At 31.4% G+C, this 18,332-nt stretch overlaps 1 protein-coding gene across 1 annotated transcript in view; it reads left to right on the top strand.

Moving 5' to 3' along the window:
* The window catches only part of LOC145322978 (uncharacterized), a 29,906-nt gene extending 14,962 nt beyond the window's left edge, over nt 1–14,944 (top strand). Inside the window, exons 6-20 of the mRNA XM_080165366.1 lie at nt 6,047–6,104; nt 6,385–6,467; nt 6,841–6,897; nt 7,169–7,231; nt 7,464–7,575; nt 7,890–7,953; nt 8,966–9,049; nt 9,124–9,251; nt 9,827–9,873; nt 12,014–12,073; nt 12,338–12,404; nt 12,517–12,590; nt 12,927–13,008; nt 13,337–13,431; nt 14,186–14,944. Of these exons, the coding sequence (XP_080021492.1) occupies nt 6,047–6,104; nt 6,385–6,467; nt 6,841–6,897; nt 7,169–7,231; nt 7,464–7,575; nt 7,890–7,953; nt 8,966–9,049; nt 9,124–9,251; nt 9,827–9,873; nt 12,014–12,073; nt 12,338–12,404; nt 12,517–12,590; nt 12,927–13,008; nt 13,337–13,431; nt 14,186–14,252 (1,141 nt within the window). The 3' untranslated portion in view covers nt 14,253–14,944. The remainder of the gene's footprint in view (nt 1–6,046; nt 6,105–6,384; nt 6,468–6,840; nt 6,898–7,168; nt 7,232–7,463; nt 7,576–7,889; nt 7,954–8,965; nt 9,050–9,123; nt 9,252–9,826; nt 9,874–12,013; nt 12,074–12,337; nt 12,405–12,516; nt 12,591–12,926; nt 13,009–13,336; nt 13,432–14,185) is intronic.
* The last annotated feature ends 3,388 nt before the right edge of the window (nt 14,945–18,332 follow it).

Here is an 18,332-nt window from a genome sequence, read left to right as displayed (position 1 = left end):
CGAAGCTGTACTGTAAAGGAGAACCATATAGGTTCAGTGGTTAGCGAGATCCTTAGCTACAGACAAACAGAGCTTACTTCATTATAAGTTTCCTAGCGGCTACGCCCCTAGAGGCCTCTAGTGGCACTTTAAATGTTTTTGTTTGTTAAAGTTAATACTATAGCTATTGATAATTTTAAATTTATGTCTTCAATTCAAAGTTAAAATAAGTACACAAATAAAACCATCTAAGGACCTATACGAAGCTGTACTGTAAAGGAGAACCATATAGGTTCAGTGGTTAGCGAGATCCTTAGCTACAGACAAACAGAGCTTACTTCTTTATAAGTTTACTAGCGGCTACGCCCCTAGAGGCCTCTAGTGGCACTTTAAATGTTTTTGTTTGTTAAAGTTAATACTATAGCTATTGATAATTTTAAATTTATGTCTTCAATTCAAAGTTAAAATAAGTACACAAATAAAACCATCTAAGGACCTATACGAAGCTGTACTGTAAAGGAGAACCATATAGGTTCAGTGGTTAGCGAGATCCTTAGCTACAGACAAACAGAGCTTACTTCTTCAATTATAATTCAAATTATAGAGCAGCATCGCAATTACAAATTAAATTAAATAAAAATAAGAAAATTATTTTTCATAGTTTTATTATTATAGCATATATATGTCAAGTTATGTTATTTATGTGGAATCTAACTAAATATTCACAGGAATGCGATCTCATTCTCAACTCAATCGATAATGATCACTGACTCATCAGAGTCATCACCTTCACCTTCGCTCGCGCCACCTTCGTGTTCCAGAACTTCCAGGATGGCGTCAATATCTCCATCATCGGAAGATGGATTTACATCGCCGGAGATATCGGGATATTCGTCACCTTCGCTCGCGCCACCTTCGTGTTCCAGAACTTCCAGGATGGCGTCAATATCTCCATCATCGGAAGATGGATTTACATCGCCGGAGATATCGGGATATTCGTCTTCATCTGATAGATCTACTGTGCCATCTAATCCTATCGCACGGTCATAGACAGCTAACGCCTGGATAACGTCGTCACGGTAACCGTTGCATTTTGCTTCCATTTGCTGCAGAACAAGTTGGTTTTGTTCGCGTGTACGCTGCGAAGATGGAAGGGCTTGGTGAAGGAATTGGTATATACCAATTCCTTCACTAAATAGTCTGATCGCCTGCATATTCCGAACACTCTGGAACCCCGACCTGTAAAGCAGCGAAGATATATCTTTAAAAGATCTGTGAAGGACCTGATAATGGGCGTACCATCCAGGCATCAGGTCGGGGTATAAACTTGGTTCTGGATCTGTACAGGTAAGTGTACGGGCATCCATCGCTACCGGCTTGCGCCTGCGCCCAACTCTGACTCTCTGTCCTTGTTCCGCCATAATAACGATAGCAAGAAATAAAAATAAAACAAATGTTCAAATGTTGTCACTTCAAAGGTCTGTAAGCAAATGAAATTTCAAGGAATCATTAATTACCCCCTACAAATTTTTCTTTGTTGTTGGTTTCCAAGAAATTATTAAGATTTATAATATTCTAGATATCTTCAATGGGATCGGATGTGTGAAATATTTTTAACAAGGATGACAATATCCATTAAAGCAAAACATTAACATAAATGCATTAGTATAATCAAAATTATAAGTAAGTATTCTGTCTATAAGTATAAATTATATAAATACTAACATACTGACGTCTATAACCAACACTAATTATAGAAAAGCTTCGCTAATTCCTAGTATTTTGAATTTTCCATATGTTTTGTTTTGTTTTGTTTCTTGGGGGGGGGGGGAACATTAACATAAATGCATAAGTATAATTATAAAATAAGTATTCTGTCTATAAATTATATAAAATAGTAATACTAACTGACGTTTATAACCAACACAAATTATAGAAAAGCTTCGCTAATTCCTATTTTCCATATTTTACAATTTTTTTGTCCATTTTCACCGCTCATTATGAATAATAATATGGGCGGAGTGGTAATGCGCGCCCCCCCCCCCCCCCATGTAACCCCCTAAAATTGGGGTTGGTGTTGTATGTAATAAATATTAGGAGGTAATAGGATATCTGTTTAGCTCCCCCCCCCCCCCAAAAAAAAGGGGGAAAAACATAAATATTAGGAGGGGATAGGACAGTTGACAATAATAAATAATAATCAAAAATCAAAATGCTGAACTGATAAGAAATAATTAATAAACAATTTTAAGTTTAGGCAAATTTAGGATTATGTAATTGTAAATTCAATTGTTTAAGTTTTAACGTTTTTCTATTAGCTTAATGCTTCAAAAGACAACCATACATTGTTCCAAATGGTCTATTTATTATTCATAATTTTAGAGCTTCGCTACTTATGTATGTTTTATAATTATTAGGTAGACATGTAAGAATTATGCTAATTTCCCCTTTGAGGAGGGGGGGAGGATTTGATGCTTAATCTTTCATGTCACACGGTCCACGGATAAAAAACAAATATATAATATCGTAACCAACCTGGTAATGGTATGGTAATAATTGGGGTGGGGGGGGGGGGAGAAACAAGATTAAATTTGGATTTAATACGATGAAATTATAGTAAATAAATTAGCCGTTAGAGGGTAAATATTTCAAATTGTTCTTAAATTTATACTTTCATCATTCATTGGTGAGAAAAGTTAAAAATTATATTTCAAGTTTTAGAAACCTATTTTTAAGAAAAGTTACATTTAAGACGAATTGATTTCACAAAGTATTCGGTAATGTAGAAAACAAACAAAATTGCTTCAAAGTTACATATTGAAAGTTGGAATATAGAAAACTTCTCTATATGCTTTATAACACTTTATGAAGGCTTTTTGGCCAATTATATTATAGATTGATGATAATATCTGTGATAATATCATTTCATATGTTTTAAGTTTTAAAAACATTCTTTCGCAAGGAAGGGAAATTTAAATTTTTTTAAAAAGGGTCAACTAAATAACATGACACGGATATGAAGCAAAATTGTAAGTGAATTAGTTGGAAGACTCTAATTGCAATAAAACCTACTCTTTTTGAATAAAACAAATATACAAAGTTTTTACTTTTTAATTCGTTCGTTCTTTAAGACAGATAGCTATTTCTTTCATAGTTAAACGGCTCCTCGGGGCTAAAAAAACTGGTTTTAATAATCAAACGATTGTACATTTCTGTTCTGTCTATATATCATAGTTATCATTGAAAACCAAAGAATAAAATAATAGGATGTCTGTTAATCTCCACGGATAAAAAACTTTCCTAGGAGTTTTATGAAGGCTTTTTGATCAATTATACAAACTACAAAGATATGATGATAGTAACCAAATTTAGATAATCACTTTAATAATTTTAGTTCTTTCTTTTTGTCTGTCTATCTTTTATTAAATACAAATCGTAAAATTCGGAATAACTATATACGGTTTTTTTGGACTTCAGTTGAAAGAAATCGTTTTTACTTTCCGGTCATACGCTTATAATACGATGTGATAATTTGATAAATATCTATTTTTTGAATTAAATTTATCGCCTGGACAGACATACTTACAAAGCTATGTTCATATATATTTAAGATTTGAGATTAGTTTGTTTCCCTTCAGTATTTTATTTTTTTTGGAGCGAAGCTATTTCATAATTAAGTTTTTTAAAATTTTTATAGACATTTTTCCGTGCATTTTAAATTTGTTTCAATTTTCCCATAATTACTAAAATAAAAGAATAATGTCAGTTTGATAATAAAAGTACTCGTTTTTATGGTAAATAAAATTAACATATCTTCGCGCCTTAATCGCTGTACAATATTTATTTTTGGGGGGGGGGGCGGGGAGGAAAAATTTATGTCACCTGATTAAGGAAGGGAAACTGGAAGGGTCAACTTAACTGAACTCACATGAGAAATATGAGATCTTCAAGTTCATACAGAACAATAATTTTCTATAATTAGGGTCAGTTTGTCCGTCGACTATTTGTCGACTATTCTGAACTATTTAAGTGTTTGTGTTATTATCCGTTTGTTATACAGTTTCAGAAATCGTTTTAATCTTACAGAACAATAGCTTTTTTATAATTAGGGCTGGTCAATCTCCGTAAGAAAGCGGATAGCTTTTTTCATTTCTGGTAATGTAGGCATTTGCTTCCTGTATCCGTTTGTCATAAAGTTTCAGTACTAGTTTTTATGGATGTTTTAATCCTTGTTAATATTCCCCAATATACAAGGTATATTGATAAAAGCGTTTTTTTTTGGGGGGGGGGGAACATTTATGACCGCATAAAGCTAAGGGTCAACTCATGATACAGGAAATATGAGACCTTAGAGAACAAGGACAAATCGTTACAATTTACAAAACTAACTCCAATCCAAATAAAATAAAAATATTTATTTTCATTTTATTTAAGTCAACATAGTTTATTTATTTATTTAGATTATTTATTTCATTAAAGTAAAAAAAGTTATGATTATTGTTTTGTTAGTATGTTAGGTTAAATAATAAATTAGTACATATTACTTGAGTTAGAATGATTAATACATTATTTAATGGTTATTGGTGGTTTATTTTTTAACTTTTCTTTCACTTTATGATATGAGCAAGTTTGATATATGGTTGAGTTGAAATGTAGAAGACAGTAAGCAGGGTGGAGGGTTGGATAATGTAGGGTGTTGGATCTTTGGAAGGTGGATTATTATAGAGTAGATACGCTGAAAGCCTGAAACAAAAAATCTTAAGTCTTAACAGCTATGTGAGGGGGGGGGTGGTAATTTATCTATCCTTTACAACCCTCTCACATACTCACACGACAATACAAATACACATAATAAATACTAGGATATGACAATGAAAGAAAAATCGAGATTTTTGGAATAAAGAAAGGGGAGAATAAATTATTTAAAAGTCTTATCTATTATACAAATTTTATATCTAAGTTTTCATATTTATTGAATTGTTTACAAGTAAAACTGATATGGTTCTGATATCGCAAAAACCAATCAACCAATATTATTTTTTTATAATTCATTCTAAAAAAATAAAAAAAACTCATCAATATTTAATTTTTAAAGTTTTCATATTTATTGAATTGTTTAAAAGTAAAACTGATATGGTTCTGAGTTCTGATATCGCAAAAACCAATCAACCAATATTATTTTTTTTATAATTCATTCTATAAAAATAAAAAACTCATCAGTATTTAATTTTTAAAAAAAATTGTATAAAAAGTAAAAAAAACACTGAGAAAATATTAGGTGTAGAGGTTTCGTGTTTTTTCTAGACAGCCATATTGGCTATTTTTCCAAATTTTGACGAAACGAAAAAATTTATTGGAAAATATCAGTAAATATTAACTTTCAGGATCGTATAAATTTAGAAAAGATTTTAATATTTAGGTTTCCTGTCCAAATTCAACCCTTTCCCTAATTGTTTTAAACGTCTTTGGACAGTTAGAAACTAGGGGGAATATTAAAGAAATATTGACCCGACAGTTTCAAATTTCCATCGTCTAAGATCTATTGAATAAATTTCTAGTAGACATATGTCTGAAATAAACTGATCCTGATTAGCTTACATGGAATCTTAGAGGCCAGGTTGGTGCCAATAATAACTACTATGTGTTTTACTACCTCTAGATAGGATAAACTGATCTTGATTAACTTACCTGGGACCTTGGAGCCCAGGTATATAGCCAATAGTAACTAAGCTGATCTTAATTAACTTACCTGGAACCTTGGAGCCCAGGTATATAGCCCATAGTAACTACTATGAGTGTTACTACCTCTGGATAGAATAAACTAACACTGATTAACTTACCTGGAACCTTGGAGCCCAGGTGTGTAGCCAGTAGTAACTAACATATGTGTTACAGCCTCTGGAAGGGATAAACTGATCCTGATTAACTTACCTGGAACCTTGAAGGCCAGGTATATAGTCAATAGTGACTACCAGGTGTATTAATACCTCTGGCTGGGATGAACCTTAGAGGCCAAGTATATATAAAGTATTATGTATTTTGAATTTGTATTTGTTCCTATATTTAGATTGACCCATCTGATTGATCAAAAATGGGGAACTAGTTCAGCAAGAATTATTGAAAAGGTAAGATTATTTCAAAAACGATTTTTAATTTTAATAAACCACAATTAGTTAATAGTTATATATGATACTGTTCTATAAAGCATAACTTAACTCTCCCGTTCATTTTCCAAATCTTTTGCTATAATAAAAACACCTTAACACTTTTTTGACAGCATCATTTTGGATCTTTATTTGCCATTTTACTATTAATTTTATACATTAAGTGTATTTATGTAAAAGTTAGGTGTATTGGTCTCTAAGAAGGTAGACTTATATAAACCTATAATGCTAACTCTTGCAGGGTAAAGATGGAATCGTCCTACAGTTAAAGTTATCAGGAAGCCCATGGACTGGTACTTCTGGTGAGACCTGTATCCAAATAAGGTAACATCTGATTTATAATAGCATGCTGTAGTTGTTATTAATAAAGAAATTCGTGGACAAGTACTTTAAAAAACAAAGCTTTTGTTTGACTTGTTTGTACAACTCAGTAAAAAATTTATAATTTCTTCCCTATAGTATAAATTGGAAACATGACAAAATAAATATGATAAGATAGCTAGAAAAAGTTGAATTTCTTAGAATAAAATAAGCTTTTGGAAAATTATAACGTTCATCAATTTTTCGCTCCCATTATAGGAATACATTTCATATACTAAAAAATAAACAAAAAGATTCGTCTGCTTTTAAATTCCTTTTTAAGATTGAAGGATTATGGTCATTGATCATCTAGATCTACTATATCTATTATTTTTAGGAAGATGTTCTTGGACATTGTGAAAACGCTACAGTCAAGCAGTATGGTCTACATAGGGATGTTCATACCTTATAATTATGCTACGCTCTAGGCCATTCAAAGTTTTCAATAGCTAAGATTCTCTATAATTTCTAAATGTTTGTCTATTCATTTGTTATACATTTGTTATAATAAGCTTACTCATTTTTTAGCTTTTTTTTGTGTTTTTTTGCATTCCTCAATTTTCTAAAAATTGTCATAATTGACTAGGTCAGACTGACAGACAAACATGGACTTATAGACAGGCCATAAATTTAGAATCTAGGGCTTATGAACACCAAATATCAGGAAAAGTAAATTTCAACAGTACAACAGATTCGCTATTCTTTCAGAACAATTGTGATTCGTTTGGGTAAGCCTTTAAATTTTAACTATCATTTTTTATTAGTAACCCTTCCATAAAGTAACAGGATGTTTGTCTGTCTGTTTATCTGTGGTTTGCACCAACGGATCTTGCTAACAGGTAAACCGATATAATTATCTTTTACAGTGAAGCTTCTCATAGGTGAAAGTAAGATTTTGGAGTAGGGAACCTTGTAAAGGAGTTAAAAAGAAGAAAATTGAACATATCTATATTATTTAAGATTGTCAAGTGCCGAAGAGATGTTCTGTATCAGCCTGAACAAGGCCGACAGACTGAGAGTTATTGATGCTAACCCAGATGTACTTCACCTCATACCTAACCTCATTCAACAGGTATTAATTGGGATGTTGTTAGGGCTAAAATCATTGTTTCACAGTTTACAGGGATGCAGGTATAGGACAATGAATGATTAATTAATGGGCACCCCAATTATGATGAACAGCATAACCTCTATCTATGAAGAATGAATTTATTGGTGAAAATAGACAATGGACTAAATTTATTAAGTTATTTCCCCAGGGGAGTTGCAAACAATGCAAAAGAATTCTAAAACCTGCTTAAAAACTGTTTTAAGGAAAAACACACAGCAAAATTATGTCAAAGCAGATTTTTTAAATAGATTAAATCAAAATTTATACAATTTCAGTCGTGGCCAAATGGTTTACAGCAAGCCAGAGAATATCACTCTAGTCAAGAATTTAAACTATCAGGTGAATATAATTAGTTTAGTACAAGCTAGAGAACATAACTCTAGTCAAGAATTTAAAATGTCAGGCAATTAAATTATTTTACTACAAGCCAGAGAATATCACTCTAGTCAAGAATTTAAACTATCTGGTAAATATAATTAGTTTACTGTAAGCCAGAGAATATCACTCTAGTCAAGAATTTAAACTATCTGGTAAATATAATTAGTTTACTAAAAGCTAGAGAATATCACTCTAGTCAATAATTTAAACTATCTGGTAAATATGATTAGTTTACTACAAGCCAGAGAATATCATTCTAGTCAAGAATTTAAAATATCTGGTAAATATAATTAGTTCACTACAAGGTAGAGAATACCACTCTAGTCAAGAATTTAAACTATCAGGTGAATATAATTAGTTTACTAAACGCCAGAGAATATCACTCTTGTCAAGAATTTAAATTATCAGGTAAATGTAATTAGTTTACTACAAGCTAGAGAATATCACTCAAGTCAAGAATTTAAAATGTCAGGCAAATAAATTATTTTACTACAAGCCAGAGAATATCACTCTAGTCAAGAATTTAAAATATCTGTTAAATATAATTAGTTTATTACAATCCACAGAATATCATTCTACAAGATTTGAACTATCAGGTAAATATAATTAGATTACTACAAGCCAGAGAATATCACTCTAGTCAAGAATTTAAAATATCTGGTAAATATAATTAGTTTACTACAAGCCACAGAATATCATTCTACAAGATTTGAACTATCAGGTAAATATAATTAGTTTACTAAAAGCCAGAGAATATCACTCTAGTCAAGAATTTATAATATCTGGTAAATATAATTAGTTTACCACAATCCTCAGAATATCATTCTACAAGATTTGAACTATCAGGTAAATATAATTAGATTACTACAAGCCAAAGTATATCACCCTAGTAAAGAATTTAGATAAGTTGGATTTTTGTATACAATTATATGCAATCGTTCTTTTTTTGGTTAATTTGATTTATTTTGTTTAGGTTCGCCGTGGTGGCCAAGCGGGGATGAGGACTTCTTTGCCAAACGTCTAGTAGCAACACTGATAGGTGGATTAAAATTAGCAGGTACATTATCTTAGCTGGAGGTTTTAGGGGGAAATCGCCTTTAACTAAAATCTTAATTAAACTCTTTTTCTAAGGTTGGGAGGTATATTTCGCCGCCAAGATCTCTAACCAGCTGGATGACAAGAGCATCATCATATTCCACCAGAAGCTGGAGTTTCCTGTCATCAACAAGATCTCAACTACGTCTATGCAAGTAAAACCGGTGAGTGCTGTAATTTACGGATCTAGACCAAACAAATGTTTTTTTAGATTGTCCGTAAATTTGTGATCAAGGGAGACGACATCTATAAATAGCAAAGTACAAAATTTAAAGAGAATAGAGGACATAAGAATAATGAAGTAAATCACGAAACCTTTATTAAAAATATTTATATATCTTTTGCAAAACTCATTGGCAAACAAAATAAGTTGTATACTGGATGCTCTATGGAAAATCAACTATTTGCAACAAAAAAATCCAGCGAATTATCTTGATTATCAGCATATGATCATACAAATCTCTTAGAACGACGGGAAGATTGATTTTCAAATATTATCTTTCGTAAGGGCAGCTACTCTATATTTAGAGTAATGTTATCTTAATAAACCGTTCGTGTATATGTACATATTTTTCTTCTTGGGTTTTGTGATTTTTTACTATTTTTATTTACAGTTTATTCAATTCTACAATAATTTCTTAAGAATCTGTTTATAATACTGCAGTATTCTTTTCTCATCCAAGTATCTTGTAACATATAATCTGCCCTACTTATGGACATGACTGTTCTTTTTTTCTAGATCAATGAGTGGATGGCGTTGGGGTTTCACAGCATTGATAAAATAAGGTAGGAATATATATCAATTGTATTGTTTTGTAAACAGTTTTCCGTGAATAGTAAAATACAAAATTTTAAGATTTATTCCAGTAGGTATATGGGATTCGCTTAATTTCTGTAGAATAAAATTAATGGTAGAAATGGTCTATCAAAATCAATAAAAACCAGTCAATCAAAATTTAATAAAAGTACCCAAAGTTTTACCCAACGAATATGATAACGTAAAACTTTGGGTTCCATTGAAATTTGAAATAAAAATTCAATAAAAGAACACATCGCTTTTAAGCCAACGAATCAGATTACCTGTTTTTAAAACTTTTGGTACCATAATAATTATTTTCAGTCAAATGTCCCCTACCTACCTATTTTTCCTACAGTATATGCTAAACATTTAACATTCATCAAAGGATGATAAATTGGTGATTTGTTTTTTACCATCATAAAATTAAAACTAGCTCTATCTAGTTTTTAATTGCTTTTAATGCATATACTTTAGTCAATAATTTTAACTATGTTTAGCCTCAAGTAAAAAGTAACAAGATGTCTCTCTGTCTGTCTCCCTGTGTTTGTGTCTGTAGGAAATGAACTCACTAACCGCTAAACAGATATCCTTATCCTTTACAGTGAAGATCTGTATATGTCCAGAAAACTTCTCCAAGAGAAAAATACCCCCCCCCCCAAATTTTTTTTTTTTTATTTACTATTTCTTTTCAAATCTGAATTGAGAGTAGAGGCTCGAATTAACCCCCAACCCTCTCCCTCCAGTAAACAAAGAGGCCCTAGCTACTAGTAATTAATAAAAAGTTCAATAAATTATGTCCGAAATTTTGAAAAATGTTACTTTATGTTGCTTCTCAGTCAAATGAAAAAAAAAACAATATATGCCATTTAATACCTATATTTGCGACAACTTTTACTTTACAAAAACTGACAATTTTTAGTAGCGAAGCTACTCTATAATTCACAATGTCCGTCCGTCCGTCTGTCCGTCCGTCTGTCCGTCTGTCCGTCCGTCCGTCTGTCCGTCCGTCCGTAATTAATGAATTGGGGGAAACGTGATTTTCTCGGCTCCTTTAAAAGATAGAGAGCTGAATTTTTTTGACAACATTCCCATCATTAAAGAGCACAATTAACTATAAAACATCAATTGCGGTCGGACTAATTTTTAGCAGGTTTTAGGCTATTTTTTATATTTTCTAAATTTTCCCCATATCTTTGGTGTTTATGCTCCGATTTTCAAAATTATTTCAGTTAAAGATATCAAAATTAAATTTACCGTCATTTGAAGAAAACAACAATGACGGTCAGACTGCCTTTTTGCAGGTTTTTGGCTATTTTTATATTTTTCACATTTTTCCCCATATCTTTGGTGTTTATGGTCCGATTTTCGAAATTTTTTCAGTTAAAGATATCAAAATTAAATTTTCTGTCGTTTGAAGAAAACAACAATGACAGTCAGACTGCCTTTTTGCAGGTTTTTGGCTATTTTTCACATTTTTACCCATATCTTTGGTGTTTATGGTCCAATTTTCATAAATTTTTCAGTTAAAGATATTGAAATTAAATTTCTGGCGTTTTAAGAAAAGAAACAATGGCGGCCAAACTGCCTTTTAGCAGGTTTTTTGCTATTTTTATATGTTGATATATTTCCCCATATCTTTGGCATTTTTGGTACAATTATAAAACTTTTTTGCATTAACAATTTCAAAATATTTTTCCCATTGTTATTTGTTATGTGCATCTAGTATGTAATTTACTTTAACCATCTTCATCATACAAAATAAAACAAGGTTTCATGTTTATTTTCTCCAAAAATCTATTATTGATTTTAATAAATACACTTTAAATCTACTTCTACGTATTCCCATCCACAATTTTTGTGCTTCGCTACTTATGGATGTTGTCATCCTTGTTAATTTACAAATAGATTTCCCTTTCTCGTTTGGGTTCAAAACTACGACTCACATGAGTTACCCAACATTTTATGGATAAACTATGAGAGGTGTTATAAATTTCAAGCAAAAAAGTAGATAATACTATATCTAAAAAGAATTTTAAATTTATTGAAATTGAAACATACTTACCTTTTATAAATACATAAGACATAATACTAAAGTTTTATTAAAACTATTACTTTTTGAATGTTTAGATTTTGCAGTGGGCCTGGAGCTAAGAGTGGATCACATGAAAATATTGTCAAGCTTATCAGGTATTGTTATAACTATGCTGTAAACATTCATAATTGTCCTTGTCTTTATAATATCATATTAAAAAAAGTTTTTATCGGTTTTAGTTTGCCCAATAAAAACAAATAAAATTATTGATTTTTACATTTAAAGAAATTCAGGTTAGTCCAATGTTGGTTTTAGGAATATTTATCACTTTAATTGTTTTCTATAAATAAAAATCCTTGAGTTATGGACCTAACAAAACAGCAGTGCTACAGTTTACTTCAATAATCTTATATCTTTAGAGATCAGTTGGAAGGTGCCAAATTTCTGGACAAAGAAGTAGAACACAAAAATGACGTGGAATGGAGGGTGAGAATTTTTTTTCTTACTTGTTGAGAACCGGTGCTGAAAAATACTGAAAATCGTGTATCGTATCATATATTAGACAATTTTATAATGCATAATAATAAATTTTTTTCAGCTGACTGGATCCCCTTTCAGTGGAAGTTTTGGCACTGGGGATGAACAAAGAATTGTTCTTTTGTACCTGTCCAGGTTAGATCTATCTATCTATCTTGCCTGTCTATCTATCCAATTAGTCTGTCAATCTCTTTTTATATTCTATCTCTATAGTTCAGGAACACAGATGAACAGAGAATTGTTCTTCTATACCTGTCATAATTAGAATATCCATCTAACTGTCTATCCATCTATCTATCCAATTAGTCTGTTTATATATTTTTCTTTCTCTATAGTTCTGGAACACAAATAAACAAAGCATTGTTATTGTATACCAGTCAAGTCTATCTACATTTACTATCTATCTATTTATATTTCTTTCTGTATTTGTATCTATCTACCTATTGCATATCAATTTGTCTATCTATTAAGATTACTGAGAGAATTTAATTTCAATGGTTGGAAGCTAACAGCAAGTCTAGATATGTCCTCAAGATACCACTCTACTAAAAGAGTAAGTCAATATTTAATAGTGAAGCTGCTCTATGATTATATCCTATGTGATTTTAGTAACTGGACAAAGTGTCTCAAAAATCTGCCATGTGACGTCATAAAAATGATGGAGTTGAGAGGATAAGTAGGCAAGAAGCCCCTTAAAAAAAAGATGGATATTCCCTCATTTTTATGACGTCACATGGCTGATTTTTTAGACACTTTGTTCAGTTACTTATTTTAAATTTTCACTTGAAAAGTTGTAGAATTTAAATATATCTATTTGCTAACTTATTCTTTCTTAAGATATTCACTTTATTATAGATGTTGTCATCCTTGTTTATGTTTAGGAGAAGTACAAAGAGAATTGTGATTGTTGGGTGCTTGTTCAAGAGCCAAGAGATAGGCTTCATCTGGCTGCCTTGAATCCTCCCTCTATAATTAGGTATCTATTTATCTGTCTGTCTATCTGACTATTATTTTATTATCTTTTTTTTTTTTTGATGCTTTGCCTAAAAGTGAGACGAAGCCCAATCTGTCCCACTTTTGAGCAAGACGTCATATAAAGGGAAAAAAAGGGAAGGGGGGGGGGGAAATCTCTTCAAAAGAGATGGGAGAAAAGGGAATCGTCTTGCTCAAAAGTGGGACAGATTGGTCTTCGTCAAAAGTGAGCATAAAAACCCTCCCCTCTAATTTTTGAAATAGATTGAAACAAGGTAGGTAATTTTGTCATGTTTAACCCCTTTAAGGGCGCTAACCATACATGAAATTGTAGGGCCATACCAGCGGTGCCCTAACTCCATGGATCTAACCTGTACCCAATAATTAAAAGCAAATAAATTTAAAAAATATGTGCATAACCAAAAACCCAAATTAAAGAAAAAGGTGTTAACTCCCTTTAGGTAAACATTGACTAATTTTTTTCATATTCATATTTTTTTTTATTTCTGTTTTTTTTCTACGAATATGTATTTTTCTGCATTATACAATTGTCCTAATAACTTAAAACTTTGCATATCCGTTAACTGATTGGCTTAATGTCTACTTTGAAACTGGACTCTAACTACATACTTTTATTTGTACTAGAGGCGTCATCCATACCCTATGGGTATGTTCCTATATAGAGAGGATTAGTATTACCCCATTACCACATTTCTATCTATCTATCTATGTTTCTAAATATCTATCTATCTATCTAGGTATCTTGGGAGTAGTAGAGAGGAACTGAATGCAATGTCTGGACAGTTTGATTCTGTTCAATATTAGCAAGAATCTTATGGGATAAGACAACGGACAATTTATAAATTCATATGAATCCTCAATGATGATAAACAATTTATCTTATATAGATTAGAATTATACTTTGAAAAGTTGGATATTACTAGTCTGGAACCAACCAATCAAATTTCAATAAAATTACCCAAAGTTTTTTAGAATAATAAGATTTTAATTATAAAGCCTTAATCACCTTTGTACTATGTAGGCTAATGATCCCTACCCCTCTCTCTGGAAATAAATACCTATGTTACATTTCACTTTTAAAAAACTTAATTCTTTATGTAATTTACATGTGCCAAAATTATGCACTAAGTGTACAGGGTACCCGACATTAAAAGTTGCAACCAGGTGGCGTGCACAGGAATCTAAAAGGGGGATGTGAAGTGGGTCTAAAAAATGGAAGGGCAGTCCTACACAATTTATTGGCCATCTTTTAATTATGTACTGACGGATTAGCCCTAATTATGGAAAAGCATTGACAATTAAAAAATTTGTTTGACACCCTGTACATTTACATTTTAAATTCTCTAGATGTAACATTATTATTTTCATATTAAAAGCATATTTATTTTCATCTGTTATACTTTTAAAGTATATTGTTGTGTTAATTCAATGTGATAAATTATTTTTTTCTCTCCATTTAATTTAATCATGTTATTTTTAAAATATAAAATAAAGAAAGTTATAGGTTAATCTAATTATAGATAGTCGAGTCGTTTCTTCTATATGCAACAAAATCTTTTATTAAAAGCAAAGCTACTCTAGAATTCAGAGCTTGATCTTTAAATCGTTTTTATGGTGCGCTGAATCGGGGCGATTCAGAGGTGAACCGTAGGTGTGCTGATGGTGAGCCACAGCGCACCTATAAAACATTGATTTTTAAAAGATTTTCGGCGCGGTGTTTTTAGATCGCTTGCGCACTCACTAAAATATCGATCCGCGCCAGTACAACTTTATTACTTAAAGCCGTGCCAGTAAGGTATTTTATATAAATTGCCGTGTCAGTATGGTATTTTATATAAAACATTAATATATAATTTATTTTAAAAATAACTATAATAATGTTTTCTCGATAGTTTTGCAATAAAATATTAAAGTAATTAAAAAAACATCCATTTATTACATATGATTCACCCGGATTTGGACCGGCAATGCCACTCGGTGAGTGGCATTGCCGCGCCACTGCCCGCGCCAAATCGCCCATGCAAATTCAATTTAAAGATTGGTATTAAATAATTTGATGGTGAGCTGAATGAATCGCCCCGGTTTAAATCACCTATAAACGATTTAAAGGTCAAGCTCTGGTAGTCTGTAACACTATGAAGGAAATGTAATTTTCTCAGCAGCTATTAAAGCTGAAATTTTTAGTGAAGATTCCTGTGAGATTGAGATATGCGCATCTAATTGTTCGTCTGTCTGTCGGTCATGCTATAAAAGACATAAACCATATTTTAAAAAAGATTTGCGATTTTCTTTAAGTCCATTCCATGAATTTTTGTGCTTCGCTATATATGGATGTTTTCAAACGAATTTTTTCAAAACATAACTAAAGTCTGTGTCATCTACTTTAGAATTATATAATAGTTATTTCTCGCATCGTATTATAAACGGCTTTCCGCGGATATAGAATGTACAATTAAAAGATTAAAACTAGTTTTTTTAGCCCCGAGGTGCCGGAGGCACCGGCTAAAAAAACCGGTTTTAATCTTTTGATTGTACATTTTTATATTCGTAGAAAGCTGGATAAATATAATACGATGTTAGACATAGTTTTTTCGTATGGATGAGAACCGGTTCCTATCCACCGGATTAGAATGAATACGAGAAAAACAATTAACCCCTATTTCGAAAGTGGAGCACTTTGACCACAAATTAAATTTTCTAAACTAACCTTCTTTGAGAAAAAAAGTAAATTTTCATCTACTTAAAACAATATTATAAATTGTCTAAAACTTTTAGTTATTGAAGCTGAAAGCTACACTATAAGTCATAATTAATAAGCTACGAATAATTTATAAACAGCTTTCAACGTCATAGAATAGAAACTTACAGTCTCAAAATATAATGATGTTCGAATTTTGATGGGAGCAAGAATTACAAAAAAAGCATATAGTTTAATTATTAATATTTTCGATAACGTTTTTAAAATTTTCTTAATTTTAATTCTTTTTGTTATTACAGAGCTGAACGGAAAAAAGAATAAATCTATAACATTATATAGATTATTAAAAAAGTATTTTAAAAATATTTTTGAATTGAACAATTTTGTTGTAAAAAAAAACAAAAAAAGGACATCTTGTAATAAATATCATAACTAAAAGTAAATGCTTTTTAACCCTCTATTGACTGTTATAAAAATTATCATAATTACTATTAGCATCAGAATTGAGCATATATCATTCCGGAGATCGGAAATTTTTTTTTATATATTTTCTTACAAGAAAGTTTTCTTCTAAAATTAAAACACTGCTATAGAGTTTGACACTAAATTTGGACCTAAGAATCAAGACTTGTTAAATGTACCCAAAATCAAAAAGTTAGAGAATTAAGCCAATATAATTTACAGTCCAAATGTCAATTCCCTCCTTTGTATTATGTAGATATGAGTTGAGGCTGGGGCCTAACAATCCTTTAAAAGTAACAAGATGTCTATTTGTGTGTGTGTACAAAGGAATTTGCTAACCGCGTAGCCGAAATGGTTTTACAATGTATGTCCAAGTTTCAAAATATTTTGGATAATGTACCACCACCTTTCCGAGAGAAAACGCCCTTGGAAAAAATGACCCCTCCCCAATTTTTTACATCTTTTTCTTTTAAAACTAAAATTAAATTTTGCCTGAGGTAGCCCCCCCCCCTCTGTTTTTGTCTGTCACTTAGGTCTTGGCATGGTTATAGGCTTTTTTTTATAAAAGTGAGGTTATTTTTCAAACCATTCCTTTCTATTCGAATGCTGAGCCCATATATGTTAGGGGCGCAACCAATACCCTACCAAAAAAGTATTAGATTTTTTGTTTGAAGCTTATAAGATCTCGAAATTACGAGAAAGACTTAACTACATAACTTTTGTGTCACTTTTGAGGAAGACGGTTAATATGACGTCATATAAAGAGAAAAAAAAGGGGAAAGGGGGAAGAAAATCTCTTCAAAAGTGACACAAAAGTTATGTAGTTTAGTCTTTCTCGAAATTACTAATACCAATTAGTTGTTGTACTTTTCAGTAAAGCTCAAATAATGTCTTGGGATGGTTTTAGGCTATTATCATGACCTTCCACGCCTTAACCTAGCGGCTAGTGGCAAATTAATTAGTAAAAATAGTAAGCATTCTAAGTAGCTGCACTTCTAGAACTAAGAAGATCCAATAACAAGACTTTAAAAATCCATAACAGTGAAACAATCCATTTAATATTTAACATTGTTAAGAAGTCTAAATAAAAATTAGACAAAATTACTCCAATAGATGATGTTAAGTATAGACATCCCTACAATTAGACTTGACTAAGATCTTTTATAGTCTCGGTGACGTTTTGGGTGCAAGTCCTCTTCACGCCACTCTGAACATACTTTGTGTGTGAATTGCAGTGTAATGCACTTAATAGCCGAGAGTATTTATTAAGTAAGATAAAAACCCAATAAACAACCAACTCTTCGATTGCACAACCTTTGTCTGTACATTGCAATGTGTTGAGTCTGTATTGAACCAAGGCATCCCCCCCCACCCCCCCCCCCCCTACTCTAGCCATATATATAAGCCACGTTTATCATTTATAGACCTGATTATAGCGAAGCTTTGCATGATCGTCGTAGGATTAATTATTAAAATTAAGAGAAATATAGCCCAATTACATTATATTTAAAATGATTAAAATCATTAAACCTGGCAGTTAATTTGCTTTTGTTATGACTGAGTACATACAGACTGAGGTATCCTAGTTACAGAGTAGCTATGCTATTAGAAATTAACATTAAAAGGTTTTAGATCAAAACCTATACTAAGACGACCTTTATATTAGTTAGATATTATTTTTGAACAGCATAATAAAGTTGATAAAGAAAATTATGAGAAAGATA

The sequence above is a fragment of the Acartia tonsa genome, chromosome 6, assembly GCF_053477335.1.
Source record: "Acartia tonsa isolate MP-2025a chromosome 6, ASM5347733v1, whole genome shotgun sequence".
In the NCBI taxonomy this organism is placed as follows: Eukaryota; Metazoa; Arthropoda; class Copepoda; order Calanoida; family Acartiidae; genus Acartia; species Acartia tonsa.
Note: the sequence above shows the minus strand (reverse complement) of the source record. Positions and strands in the feature narration are given on the sequence as shown.